Here is a 12,729-nt window from a genome sequence, read left to right as displayed (position 1 = left end):
CCTAGGAAACGCTGGCTCCGCTGTTGCTCCGTGTCGCGGCCCCCTGACGTCAAGGTCCGGATGGGAGGGCGGAGCGAATCCTACCTCCAGGGGCGGGGCGGCGCGGGCGGGCCGGCCGGGCTGTGCACCTGCTCCTGGGCGGGCTGCTTGGGGCAGCGTCCTCAGCCCGCCCGGCCCCGCCATGGCCAGGCCGCAGAGGACTCCGGCGCGCAGTCCTGACAGCATCGTCGAGGTGAAGAGCAAAGTAAGGGCTCCCGCGGCCCCAGCGCCGGCCCTAGGCGGTCCCAATTCCCTTTCTCCCTTCTCGGCTCCTTGGTCCTTATCACCTCTTTCTGTCCTCCATCCTCCACGTCTCATTCTGCCTTTCTGCCCGCCAGCCTTCATCCATCGTCCTTCTGCTGCTGGCCTGAATAGTTCGTCTGTGACTGGGGTATATGGGGGATGAGGGTGGGGGGACATTGGACAGCGTCCCCTGTGCTGGAGCTGTTTGGGCTTAAGGCTGCTGCTTTTTCGGCACCCCGTTCTTTCCCATCCCCGACAGCCTCAGAGTTATGGTGAGGAGGGGGCGCGGGCTCTGTCCTGATCCCTTCCCCTTCACCCCCGGCCTCCAGTTTGACGCCGAGTTCCGACGCTTCGCACTGCCCCGAGCTTCGGTGAGCGGCTTCCAGGAGTTCTCACGGTTGCTGCGAGCGGTGCACCAGATCCAGGGCCTGGACGTGCTGCTTGGCTACACAGATGCTCACGGCGACCTGCTGCCCCTCACCAACGATGACAGTCTGCACCGGGCGCTGGCCAGTGGTCCCTCACCGCTGCGCCTACTGGTGCAGAAGCGGGGTGAGGATGGGGTATTATGTGGTAGGGTGACAGGGCAGGTCTACAAGGGTTAGTCCATAGCCAAGGCACCCAGGTTATGCACTCTGCAGTCCCTGCCCTTCGCCTGACCTCCAAATGGTAGAAAATAGCGACATGGCCCACTGTTAAGGTCTCAAGTGGCAAAGCAGAGTCTCTGATCTCAGCACCTCCTTTCCCTGCAGCAGAAGCAGACTCCAGAAGCCTGGCTTTTGCCTCCAACTCTCTGCAGCGGCGCAAGAAAGGGCTCTTGCTGCGACCAGTGGCCCCACTGCGTACCCGGCCACCTCTGCTAATTGGCCTGCCCCAAGATTTTCGCCAGGTTTCCTCAGTGATAGATGTGGACCTACTACCTGAGACCCACCGACGAGTGCGGCTGCACAAGCATGGTTCAGACCGCCCCCTGGGTTTCTACATACGAGATGGGATGAGCGTCCGTGTGGCTCCCCAGGGCCTGGAGCGGGTTCCAGGCATCTTCATCTCCCGCCTGGTACGTGGGGGCCTGGCTGAGAGTACAGGGCTGCTGGCAGTCAGTGATGAGATCCTCGAGGTCAATGGCATTGAGGTGGCTGGGAAGACCTTGGATCAAGTGACGGACATGATGGTTGCCAACAGCCATAACCTCATTGTCACTGTCAAGCCTGCCAACCAGCGCAATAATGTGGTTCGAGGGGCATCTGGGCGTCTGACAGGGCCTCCCTCTGCAGGACCTGGGCCTACTGAGCCCGACAGTGATGATGATGACAGCAGTGACCTGGTCCTTGACAACCGCCAGACTCCCTGTTACAATGGGCTGTCTCAGGGTCCCCCATGCTGGGACTTGCATTCTGGGTGCCTACTTCCTGGTGCCCGCAGCTCTCTCCCCTCCCTGGATGATCAAGGACAGGCCAGCTCTGGCTGGGGGAGTGGCATACGAGGAGATGGTAGTGGCTTCAGCCTTTGACAGGCAAGGATGCAACCCCTTGCCACTGGAGGCTGCTGGAACATAGCAGGGACTTCCCATTGGGAGGTTTTAGCTTGCTCACAGGCCCCTCTTAGCATGGGAAACATTAAAGATTTTCTACCGTTACAGACATGGTCCTTCTGCGTCCCAGCCCAAGCCTCCTCCTTGATCCTACAAGCCTGCCTTCTGTCCTAGACATGAGGCAGGATAAGGGCAGAGGGGAAAGCCTCCCATAGTCAAGCAGTAGGAGGGCCACCAGGCTTGGCTTTCTGGAGTAAGAAAAGCTCTTATGGAAACAGTCCCAGTCTGTATAAAACGTTTAATTTTGACAAAGGGGTTAAAAGGTTGGGATGGTTCTTCTGTAGGCACTGGTGACTGGGAAGAGTGCCCTGGGTATACGGTGCACCCCACTGTTGCTGTCTTCAGACTTCTGCTCTGTGATGGGGCCTGACCCTGCCCTTTGCAGCCATGTGGCAATCCTCAGCATGGAACTCCTTGCCCCTGTCCCTAAAAAGGGGTTCAGGAGTCCATCTTCACAAACACTTTGGGCCGGGAAAAGATCTTGATGGCTTCTTCCACCTGTACCAGCTTCCGGTCTAGCTCAGCACGGTGCCCCTGGGCTCTCAGTGAGTCTGCTCCAGCAGGCAGCAGTACTAGCTCACGCAGCAGCTGACTCTGGCCTGCAGGTTCCCAGGAACAGTGAGTGCTGGGCAGGGATGTGTGATCCCCAGAGGGCTCCCCATCCAGCCCCCTTGCCTCAGGTACTCACTCTGCAGCAGATTATTTAGTGTCTCCAGCCGCTGGTTCTCAGGCATGCGAGTGTGGCCAGGGGGCATGGTGGGATCTGGCTGGCTATTCTGCCTGGCCTCAGCCTCCCGCCGCCACAGATCTTTGCGCTCCAACAAACTACAAAGGCACAGGCCCAGGTTTGATGACACTAGGGTGGAGATTGACTCCCACCCACTACAGGTACCCCTCACCCTGGGTGTCAGGCAGTGGGACCTACTAATGGGGAACAAGGCCTTTCTGTGTGGTGTTGTAGTGCTCCTGGGCTTGCCGCTGTCTCTCCAGCACCTGGGCCAGGATCTGCAGTGAGCGGGAATGGCGCTGGGGGGCTCTCTTCGCAGCTTGGGCATTGTGACTAATGAAGTCCACACCTATGCCTGGCCCCTACAGGACATGGCAAGCATGGAGGGGGCCCAATAGCACTGTGTTGTGCCCCTGGACCCCCAGACCCTGCCCCATCCTTCTCCTGGCCCCCATACATTTTCTCACCTTAGCTTTAGGACTTGCTGGAGTAAGCTGGGGACTGGGGACACGGGGTGGTGGGAGCCCAGGGCCACAGCGGGAGTGTGCCCGAAGGAAGTGGGCAGGCTGTATCACAGAGGCAGGGCTAGGCTTCTGGAGGGCAGAGCACAGTAGAAGAGTCCCATCAAGCTAAGGCCAGGGTCTTAGGTCATAAGACCATGTCTCTGTCCCTTCTATTCCTATCCCTATTGCCCTCTTCCCTCTTGAAGGAGCATATCTGCTCATCGGCATTTAAACACATGTGTGTTTCTCATACCTTTTTTTGTTTCAGTAAGGAGGATCAAACCTAGGTCTCTGCATATGCTAGGCAAACTTTCCACCACTGAACTACATCCTTAGCTCCTCTCACATCTTTAAGAGAACAACAAACCGCCTCTCTTTCTATCTCAATCCGGGTCCAGCTACCACTCTTTTCCTTCCTAGCCAAACTTCCTCACTCTAGGCCAGCCCCCCAGAATCACTGAGAGCAGGCTGTCAAACCCTCAGATGCAGAGTGCCACTTCCATGGTCTCATTGTTCTCAACCTGCTCATCAGTAACTGCTGGGTCTCATGCCAGAGCTCCAGACCTGAGTATCCATCTGCCTTCTGGACACACTCCCACCCCCTGGGAGTCCCACAGATGCTTCAGCCTCAATATATCCTCATGTGACCTTGTCTTTTTTCTCAATTCTTTTCCTCCCTCTGAGTCCCTGGATAGAGGAATGGTGTCTACTCAAGACAGAATGCCACCACTGTACCCTCATCCTTGCCCTCCTTGCTGTCCTCAGAAATATATGTTGAAGGGCTAGGGGTCATCTCAATAGTAGAGCACGTTTAGAATGCATGAGCTCCCAGGTTCAATCTTCAGCATCAAAAAAAAAAAAAAGAAAGAAAGAAAGGTTGACTGTTGACAGTGGCATGTGGGTCCAGCTCCTCCTTATCTAACCTCTTGCTTTTCCTCACTCAGTGATCCCTAACTCCCACACTTCCTCTGATCTCAGGACTTCTGCCTGTGCAGTACCATCTCTATGGAACAGTCTTCTACTCTCCACTTGGCCCTCGGGACCAGCCCAGCCATCACCACTTCTAAGAAGACACCTCCAACAGTGTCTTAGTCATTTGTTATCTTAGTCCTCTGTGATTTCCTCCTTCCCTGTAACTCAGAGTGGAGTATAAAAGCCTAGTGGCCAAGAGGGACAATATTTCTGGTTCTCTGAGACAGATACCTGCAGATGGGCCTTGACTCGGGACACCACCTTATCATACTTGGATGAGTGCCACAGTGCCTTCAGGGGCCTGGGTTGGACCTGCTCCCGGCTGTGCTCCTGCTCTCTGAAGCGCCTCTGGATCTCCCTGATCCGCCTCAGGTTTTCTTTTTTGTGGTCTTTAGGGTCCTTTCCTGGGGAAAAGATGCTGCCAGGCTGTGCCCTACACATGGGCCCTGCAACCCAACATACACCAGACCACACACAGGTCCACACCTATTCTCTGCAGAAAGAACTCCCTGACCTCTCCATCTAAATTAGACCTGACACAAATACTCTATTTATATATCAGCTTTTTGTTTTGTTTTTTATTTTCAGACTGGTTCTTGCTAAGTTGCCCAGACTGGGCTCAAACTGTGATCCTCTTGCCTCAGCCTCCCAGAAAATACCTCCTGATTATTTTCTACATTTTTACAGTGAAGTATGCCATTAATCATATCAGATATTAATCTCTTCACTTGTTTATTGCCTCCCATTTGACTTGATGGTGGCCAACGCTTGTCTTTAACTCTATTCCTAGCACCCACAGGACTTGGTGTACTGTAGGCACTCAATAAACAACATTTCATTGATGCATGGATGCATAAAGAAAGCTAAAGCTTCATGTGGACTACGTCATCCAGTCCTCTTCTTTTCTTTTTGGTACTGGGGATCAAAATCAGGACCTTGTGCTTGCGAGGCAGGTGTGGCACCACTGAGCTAAATCCCTGGCCCCCAGTCCTCTCTTTTAATGAGGTAGTGAATTTCTCTCTCTCATATTGGGGAAACAGACCCAGAGGAGCAATGCCTGAGCCCTGGTCTACCCCTCACCCCCCCACCCCGCCCCGAGTTGAGACCTCATTATGTTACCCATGCTGGGCTTCTGACAGAAAGAATCCTCCTGCTACACAATCCTAAGGGCTGAGACTACAGGCATGCATCAGCCATCACATCTAGCTTGATCAATTTTTTTTTTTAGACAGGGTCTTGCTATGTATTTCAGGTTGGCTTTGAACTCACTGTGTAGCCCAGGCTGGCCTCGAATTCCAGCCTCAGCCCTGAGAGTGCTGGGATCACAGGCCTGTTCATCACACACAGATTTTATCTCAGTTTTTGACATCTGACTGCCTCACCACAGCTCTGGCTGAGACTTACTCTTGGGAGAGGCCCCTGGACCAAGGGAGATGCCCTCTAATTGCAGCAGCAAATCCCCCACACCATGCTGGCCTTGCTCCAGGATCTCTCGGGCTCCAGGCCTAATGCGTGGGCCACGCAGAGGTATGTCGTCCAGGTCTCGGTCCGAGGTCAGCAGGTCCAGCTTCAGCGCATTTCCCTCAAGGCGCCCTTGAGCTGAAAGGCGGGGCGGGAGGAGCGTAGGGCTTAGTGGTGAAGCAGGTGCCTCTCCCTGCTGAGGTATCCCCCAACTCACCCGAGGCCGGCCACTGGTAGTAGTCAGGGCATAGCGTGGGATCTGGAGGGATGGGCCCGGAGATGCGGGAGGGACCCTCGCACATGTCTACGTCGCTGACCTGCAAAGGTGCACCGAGGCCTGCCGTGCCGTGCATTTCCAGGCCGGACACCCTTTCCCAGTCCCGACCCCTCTCTCGATGAACTCTTCAGCGATGCCATGCCCCCATTACCTGCCTTCTCTCTGTACCCCGCCCCTGGGTCTGGCCCTCGTTTGCTGCCTCTGCGACCTGGATCCTAGCCCACTTCTCCGCCGGTTCACAGCCCCCTCTCCCGCAACACCCGGCGGGGGCTCACTGGAGTAGTTTTGCGGCCAGCTTCCACAACCCAGTGGGAGTTGCTGTTGCCAAGCAACAAATAACTTCCGTCCCTGAGGTCAGGGATCAATGACCCTGGTGAAAGGGCTTCTGGGACTTGTAGTTCCAGCTGAGGGTGGGCAGAGGAGCCACTGGTCTCCCCAGCTCAGTCCTTGTCTCCCTTCTGGTCTCCCCTGTCAGCGAAGGGTTCACCAGTCCTCTCTTCGAGGTCCACTGCCCCACCCCAGCAACCATCGAGGATACGCTGATCTTGTGCAGCCATGGTCTCAGCAGAGGGCAAGAAATGCCCAGGGGCCCAGGAGGGGTCAGCCGTAGGGCAGGCCCATGTCACAGAGGTACGTTGTGGCCATGCTCAGAGGCCTGAGGTGACTGAAGGTCAGGCCGACTAGCCATCAAATACTTGGTCACGGAACTCTAGGGGCCTGACTGACCCCGCCCCCTAACTGCCAGGCCAGACCCTACAGGAAGGAAGGGGCCTGGGCTGATGCCCTTTATACTGTGTTTGGTGGCTAACGTTGCCTATTGAGTGACTGACCCCTACATCCTTCAACCGTTTATGGTAACTAATTACTTACGTGTCACCTCTAGTGTACAGTGGTGACAGGAGATCAGTGCCTGGTTCCAGTGCAAGAGACCTGCAGGACCCAGGATGAAGACAAGCGTCCAGCAGGACACTGCTCAGAGCCAAACCACCAGGAAGAAGGGCTCAAGCAGGAGACCGGACTAGAGCCAGAGGCAGAGGCAGGAGAGGAGAAGGGGCCCAGGCCTGTGGGCATCACTGAGAGGCCCAGTCATGGGCTGAAGAAGCCAGTCAAGTTGAGGGGGCTTTCAGAGGGAAGGAGCTACAGGGCTGGGGGATGGGCCCTACACCCCCGGATTCCTAAATTCTGCACGGAAGATTCCTGTCCCCCTGCAACTACCAACACTGTCACCCCTTGTGTTCCTCCAGACCCCTGGTGTAAGGAGCACTAAGAGATGAGCTTCCAGGTCTTGTAGGGCACTGAGCTCACATGAACTCATGGGTCGGTATCAGTCCTGGGCTTCATTGACCAGGAAAGGGATGGCTGCTATCTAGCCCTGGGGTTGTGGGCAGGCATGGCAGGTTTCTGGGCTCAAAGTACATGACCCAGAGGCTGGGGATTTTGGCGCCTGCTGGGCAAGTGCAGGGACCCGAGTTCGATCCCCGGTACCAAAAAAAAAAAAAAGTACATGACCCAGAGATTGAAGACTGCCTCTTCAGGGCTCTTGTCCCTGGCCCTAGTCCCCCATCCTCCCAGGGCCTAGCCACCATGTTCATCCTAGGACTGAAGCTAAGCTGCCACGAGGGACACTGCTGCTGAAGAGGGAGGAGCCTGAGGGCAGTCAGAATGAGCCCTCACCATCTGCCAAACAGCACAAAAAAGCCAAGAAACGCAAGAGTCTGGGGGCTCCTGTGCTCCCAGCTGTGGCCAGCACAGTGTGTGCACCCCCAGAGAAGCTGGAGAGTGAGTAGCATTCCCCGGGCCTTCCCCTCTGTTGGCTGAATCTGACATGGAATAGCCTAGTGCTCCAACCCCTACTCTGCCCTGGGTCTTTGCAGGAAAGGCCCAGCGCCTGCGGCCACTGTACCAGTACATCAGCTATTGCAACCCTGAGCTGAACCAGGCAGAGGAGGGGATCAGGGAGATAAAGGTGGACCCTAAGTTAGAGCTGGCCCTGGTTCCTGAGGAGTTGAGTGTGAAGCAGCTGCAGGCCTTGCTGCCCACAGCAGGTGAGCAGAGCTTAGGCCTTGCTTTGCCCTGCCCCAGTGCATTAGCGCCACCTACCCCTGCTCCAGCTCCCCTGGGCGAGCAGCCTGGGGGTTTGCCCAGCCTGGGGGTGAGTGGCTGTCTCAAGGCCGAAGTGGATAAGTCAACTCAAGTAAACATCGACAAGATGCTGAGTGTCTGTGCTGCTCCCCTTGTGCCCCCACTGTCCCCTCAGTACAAGTGACTGTCGCTTCCTGGGGGTTTCCCTCCTTCCAGGCCTGAACCAAGCCTCAGTCTTTTGGCCTAGAAAGTCATGTGGAGGAGGGAATTCAGTCTCTGTACCCACTTGGGAACATGGGCTTGCAAAAAATAAACATTTTTCCTTTTCTAAGACTTTGGTTCTCCACATAGGAAAGAGGCTGGGAAGAAGGGTGGACGTTTGAAACCTGACTGGTCCTGTCATGGCCAGGGAACTTAAAAAATAGATCTGAGTTAGGAATGGGGTGAGACAGGTATGAGGCCTGCTTCTATGAATTTAGTCTTGCCTGAATCTGAGGGTCAAAGAGGCTGGCCATGAAAGGTGAAGAGGGAGGTGAGTAGGGAGAACTTGGGGCAGAAAAAAAAGGTCATGGGAAGCAGGTGTTTGGCCCTGCTCTCTGCCTTTCATAGAAGGCCCTGCATTCAGCCTGACCTGAAGGGGACTAATACTGGGATCCCCCTCTGAGGCAGCAGAGTTTATCTGACTACTGCTCCAAAAGTGGCCACTGTGGAATGTTTGCCACTCATTTCCACAGCACAGATGGACCAGTCCTTGCCCCTGGAGTTGGGGCAAGGTGTCTTTTTTCTGGCAGGCAGAGGGGTGGTGGTGGTAGTAGTGGTAGCAGTGAATGTACTCCCTGGAGCCTGTGCCAAGACATCAGATGACTGTTGCCTCTAGCCCTTGGGGTCTCTGGGAAGAGCTGGCCAGTGCTGGCTGTGTGGCCATAAGCCTCCCAGTTGTCATGGGTGTCTCATACTTCAAACGTAGAGCATTCCAAATTAGATAAGTAACTTTCCCTCTCTCCAACCTGGTTTTCCTCCTGTATCTCATCTGTACAGTTATTTGAGCCAAAATCCTGGTATCACCTCAGACTCCATCCTATTCTTTGCACCCTGACTCCTACCAGCCAATTGGCTATCAAAGCCAGTGAATCTGCCCTCTCAGGCCCCATGGTCAGCCTCATTCCTGGCTGATGGCCATTTCCAGGTAAGAATTTCACTGTCTCTGACTGTAGAGCCTGGGCCCAGGTCTATGCAGTGACCCTGACACACACACCTGTGCCTCTGATGGCATTATTGTCCCCTCTAACTCCTTGCTTCCCTTGCTGCAGCAGCCTCAGAATTTCTCAGTGGCTGCCTGTCACTCCCTAACCAGCCACATCTTATCTTACCTTCACTTTCTGCACAAGGCTTTCCCTAAAATGCCTTTATCCTCTTGCCCCTCCTCCTGGCTAGTGCACCCTTTCCCTGGACACCACGGGCAGCCTCATCCTGCTGAGACAGGCAGCACCCAGTGTTGTACTGCATTGTAACATCTGCACACTACTGTCACAGGGATTATAACTGTCTTTGCAACTGGGCATGCATCACTGTATCGCACCCACCTAGCAGAGGTCTCCCTTAAAAGGCACCATTGGTACCCAGGGAGACCAAGGTGAGGGATGCAGGCTGTGGAGGACAGATCAGAATCTGAGGGGCCAGAGATTTAGCTCAGTGGCACCATGCCTGCCTAGCAAGAGCAAGGTCCTGATTTCGATCCCCGGCACCCCCCCCCCAAAAAAACCCCCAAACAAACAAAGAATCTGAACTGGCTGAAGCTATCTGGAACCAAATCAGCAGACCTGGAATACTGGCCTGACTTGGTCATTGGAGGGGTGAGGTTGGCAGGCCCAGGTGGAAGAGGATGAAAATGGGAATCTTCTCAGGATGCCAGTGGGGACTACTTGGATGCTCACTGGCCTCACAGCAAGGCCATAGGGAAGCTGTGGGGTCAGGACATTTCTCCCTCTTTCTGCCTACAGCCTGGGTAGTGATATGATCATCCCAGGAGCCATGAAGACTGAATCTCATCCACGGAGACAAGCAGATTTTTGTTTCAAAGCTAAATAATGGAGTTTGACTTCCTCACTTTGTGGCTGAGGAAGCAGAGGCCCGCAGAAAAGCAGCCTTACAAGAGATCACCAACTGGGGGCTGGAAGGCCCTGGCCTCCTGAATCCCACACTCTGCAGACCTGAAGGCTCTCTAAGGCCTGACCCAAGAAGGCTGAGCATCTGTTCTCTCTGGGTGGTGACTGGGGGTTGGTGTGGCAAGGCCATCACAGAGGAGAAAGCTCTGCTCCTGATCTCCCCACAGGTGAGGCAGGAAATAGTGTTCAAAGAGAGCTGGTCTACAATTTCTGAGGCCTATTACCCATAGGCTTGTCTCAACAGGAAGAAACAAGTCTCTGAAGCTCCTGGAAGCTCACCATAAGGGAAAATTCTGGGGCAGCATAATTCAAGTGGACATGTGGGACCACAGGTAGTGGGATAACTGCCACTTTACTTAGGGGACAAGTGATAATGAGGCAGCTTTTCAACTACTCCTGAAGGACAGAACTGCTGCCTTCCAGGGTGAGGAAAAGCCAGAGATGACACCCTGCTGGTGTGGAAGATGCCAGTCCTACACAGGAGGGCTAGAGTGTGGCCGATGCAGATGGCACGGCCATCAGGGGTGCAGGCTGGGCAAGTCTGGGGGTGATAAAGAGGGGTCTGAGTTGGAATCTTGTGAAAGGGCTGCATGGACAGCTGTGTGAAGGGGAGAATGGGGGAGACACAGGATGGAAAGATGAAGCAGCAGCTGCCAGGTCTGGATGTGAGGTGTAGATCCTGTTGGAGGTTGGTGACTATGCAATGGGTAATTTTGGAAGTTCTTTTCTGGTTGCTATTTCAGAGGGGGAAAGTGAATTGCAAAAAAAAAAAAAAAAAAAAATGCGAATTGCATTTTCACTGGCTAGAAAAACTACTATGATCTTTATTTATTTATTTTTTGGTACTGGTGATCAAACTTGGGTCCTTGTGCTTGCGCAGCAGGCGGTGAAACCACTGAGCTAAATCCCCGGCCCCCAAAACTACTATGATCTGAGGAAGTGCAGTTAGCATCTTGAGATTTGGAGACAGGTCCTGGAAGATGCTGTCATTCTCCAGGAGGGGGCGCTGCATGACAAGCCAGGAACCAATTTTGGGCTTAAATTACCACAGGCTCCCTGGGTCACAAGCATCTGGTCCATTTCAGGGCCCAACTCTCCTCCCCATTCCCAAACTGGGACCAACAGGCACTGATGCCCGTGAGATACAGAATGGGAAAGATCTCAGGGGGTTGTGGGGGATGAACCTAGGCTCTGGGAGATGTGCTCAGAGGACCTAAAAGTAGGTCTGCACTAGGCCCACCGCAATGTGCTCCAGCACTTGGAGAATCAGTCTCTGTAAACAAGAGTCCTCCAAAACCTAACTTTATTTTTTGGTACCGGAGATTGAACTCAGGACCTTGGGCTTTCAGGGCCCAAAACCTAACTTTAGCCACTCTGGATCAGCAATATTGCCCTTTCTTATGTAGGAGCATCTTGTATTTTCATGGTCAATTCCCAAATTAAGAAGACTTTGGGATCCTCGAAACAGTCTGATCTGAAGCTGAGCAGAGCTGAGCAATCCAGGAACAAGAGATAACCCTCCTTTAACTGCCAAAGTCCAGCCTGAGAATAGGCTCTCTGAGTTCCCCTCCCAGCTGCAAGAGGGGCAGTGCCTAGGTACCTGGGAGATTTCTGAGTGCTGGGATCAAGCACAGGTCTCAGTCAGATGCTGCAGTCAGATGGTTCTGACCAAGCTCCTGGATCCCATCAATTACAACCCACGAGAGGTAACTGTGCCCCGCCCCCACGCCTGTTTTCTGATCTGAATAATGAGCCTATTAATAGTACCTCACTAGAGTGGTTTGGAGATTAAATAATATGCTTAAAGTGTTTACCTAGGGACCCAGAATGCTGTAAGTAAACTCCAACACTAGCCCGTATTTTATGTTCATATGGATAAGGCATGAAAACAGGACAGTGCAGGAAAACAAGCCTGGTGACCTCTATAAGGGCTGCCAAGAGGAAGAGGAAGCTCTCCCTGAGCTTTTCTGGCCAGGAGCTCAGGGCAGGAAGAGGGAGGAAGGCTAGAAAAGGACAGTTTGTCCAGGCTTCACAATCCAGCAGCTGGCAAAGGAAACAAAGGGGCAGATGTGTCCTTTCTCAACACCTCACCCACCTCTGACTGAGGTAGCTAAAAGGCTGTGTTGTGCCTATCTGGGACAGTTAATAAGCATGGCTGGTGACTGTCTAGCTGGGTCAGGCAGAGCCCAGTCAAATTTGTGCCAAGGGGCAGTGAGTCTTTTGTCCTCAAACTTGTTCCCTTGCCAGGGCCCTCCTGGAGCCACACCATGTTTTCATGTTTTTGTTGTTGTTGTTTTTTGGTACTGGGGATCGAACTCAGGACCCTGCACTTTCGAGGCAGGCACCAGAACCACTGAGCTAAATCCCCAGCCCTGCCACACCATGTTTTCAAGAACAGAACCCTCCTGATGTCCAGCCCAGGAGGCCCTAGGTTCTCACCTACCTGCCTGAAATGGCAGGCCCAACAGCATCTCATCAAGAAACATCATGTCCTGCCCTCGGAGCAAACATTTCTTTGGAGGACTCCTGGGGCTTGGCCATGCTGAAGATGAGGGGCAGGGAATGCCAGGAGACTATGTGACCCAACAGATGGTGTTGGATCCATAGTAGGCTCAGAGCTGCTGTGCATTTGTAAGGAAAGATAAAATCTACAGCAATAAACAAGCCTT

At 54.0% G+C, this 12,729-nt stretch overlaps 3 protein-coding genes across 8 annotated transcripts; 2 read left to right on the top strand and 1 right to left on the bottom strand.

Moving 5' to 3' along the window:
- The first annotated feature begins 15 nt into the window (after positions 1 to 15).
- Positions 16 to 1,918, top strand: Pard6a (par-6 family cell polarity regulator alpha). 2 transcript variants are annotated; one of them, XM_004843020.3, is made up of 3 exons: positions 16 to 244; positions 612 to 834; positions 1,038 to 1,918. In XM_004843020.3, exons 1-3 carry the CDS (start codon positions 182 to 184, stop codon positions 1,790 to 1,792), a joined length of 1,041 nt encoding a protein of 346 aa, XP_004843077.1. In that variant the 5' UTR covers positions 16 to 181; the 3' UTR covers positions 1,793 to 1,918. The 2 variants fall into 2 exon arrangements, with proteins under 2 accessions (XP_004843077.1, XP_004843076.1); XM_004843019.3 differs by having other exon boundaries at positions 82 to 244; positions 1,035 to 1,918.
- Positions 1,919 to 2,094: 176 nt separating this feature from the next.
- Positions 2,095 to 12,688, bottom strand: Enkd1 (enkurin domain containing 1). Of its 5 annotated transcripts, none has more exons than XM_021256856.1 (8): positions 12,504 to 12,688; positions 5,754 to 5,853; positions 5,480 to 5,674; positions 4,307 to 4,521; positions 3,068 to 3,193; positions 2,799 to 2,962; positions 2,562 to 2,698; positions 2,095 to 2,472 (listed from the first exon to the last, which is right to left on the bottom strand). In XM_021256856.1, the coding sequence occupies exons 1-8, from the start codon at positions 12,534 to 12,536 to the stop codon at positions 2,312 to 2,314; spliced, it is 1,131 nt and encodes a 376-aa protein (XP_021112515.1). In that variant the 5' UTR covers positions 12,537 to 12,688; the 3' UTR covers positions 2,095 to 2,311. The 5 variants fall into 5 exon arrangements, with proteins under 5 accessions (XP_021112515.1, XP_021112518.1, XP_021112516.1 ...); XM_021256859.1 differs by having other exon boundaries at positions 2,799 to 2,878; XM_021256857.1 differs by having other exon boundaries at positions 4,307 to 4,479.
- Positions 6,255 to 8,204, top strand: CUNH16orf86 (chromosome unknown C16orf86 homolog). The gene is made up of 4 exons (XM_021256861.2): positions 6,255 to 6,443; positions 6,697 to 6,923; positions 7,411 to 7,592; positions 7,688 to 8,204. Exons 1-4 carry the CDS (start codon positions 6,369 to 6,371, stop codon positions 8,077 to 8,079), a joined length of 876 nt encoding a protein of 291 aa, XP_021112520.1. The 5' UTR covers positions 6,255 to 6,368; the 3' UTR covers positions 8,080 to 8,204.
- Positions 12,689 to 12,729: the final 41 nt, after the last annotated feature.

Source organism: Heterocephalus glaber, unplaced genomic scaffold, assembly GCF_053883595.1.
Source record: "Heterocephalus glaber isolate CG9 unplaced genomic scaffold, H.glaber_assembly_v1.0 deba00000071, whole genome shotgun sequence".
Classification (NCBI taxonomy): Eukaryota; Metazoa; Chordata; class Mammalia; order Rodentia; family Bathyergidae; genus Heterocephalus; species Heterocephalus glaber.
The sequence above is the reverse complement of the archived record's forward strand: the minus strand, read 5'-3'. Positions and strand labels throughout refer to the sequence as shown.

Bases quoted from the DNA above. Each gene is read 5' to 3' on its own strand.
- Pard6a (XM_004843019.3), top strand. From the start codon at position 182: ATGGCCAGGCCGCAGAGGACTCCGGCGCGCAGTCCTGACAGCATCGTC. The intron at 245-611 runs GTAAGGGCTCCC...CCCGGCCTCCAG, and splicing joins TCGTCGAGGTGAAGAGCAAA to TTTGACGCCGAGTTCCGACG. The intron at 835-1,034 runs GTGAGGATGGGG...CTTTCCCTGCAG, and splicing joins CCTACTGGTGCAGAAGCGGG to CAGAAGCAGACTCCAGAAGC.
- CUNH16orf86 (XM_021256861.2), top strand. From the start codon at position 6,369: ATGGTCTCAGCAGAGGGCAAGAAATGCCCAGGGGCCCAGGAGGGGTCA. The intron at 6,444-6,696 runs GTACGTTGTGGC...TGTCACCTCTAG, and splicing joins GGCAGGCCCATGTCACAGAG to TGTACAGTGGTGACAGGAGA. The intron at 7,593-7,687 runs GTGAGTAGCATT...GGGTCTTTGCAG, and splicing joins ACCCCCAGAGAAGCTGGAGA to GAAAGGCCCAGCGCCTGCGG.
- Enkd1 (XM_021256856.1), bottom strand. From the start codon at position 12,536: ATGAGATGCTGTTGGGCCTGCCATTTCAGGCAG. The intron at 5,675-5,753 runs GTGAGTTGGGGG...CCCGCCTTTCAG, and splicing joins CTACCAGTGGCCGGCCTCGG to CTCAAGGGCGCCTTGAGGGA. The intron at 4,522-5,479 runs GTAAGTCTCAGC...GTTGGGTTGCAG, and splicing joins TCCAGGGGCCTCTCCCAAGA to GGCCCATGTGTAGGGCACAG.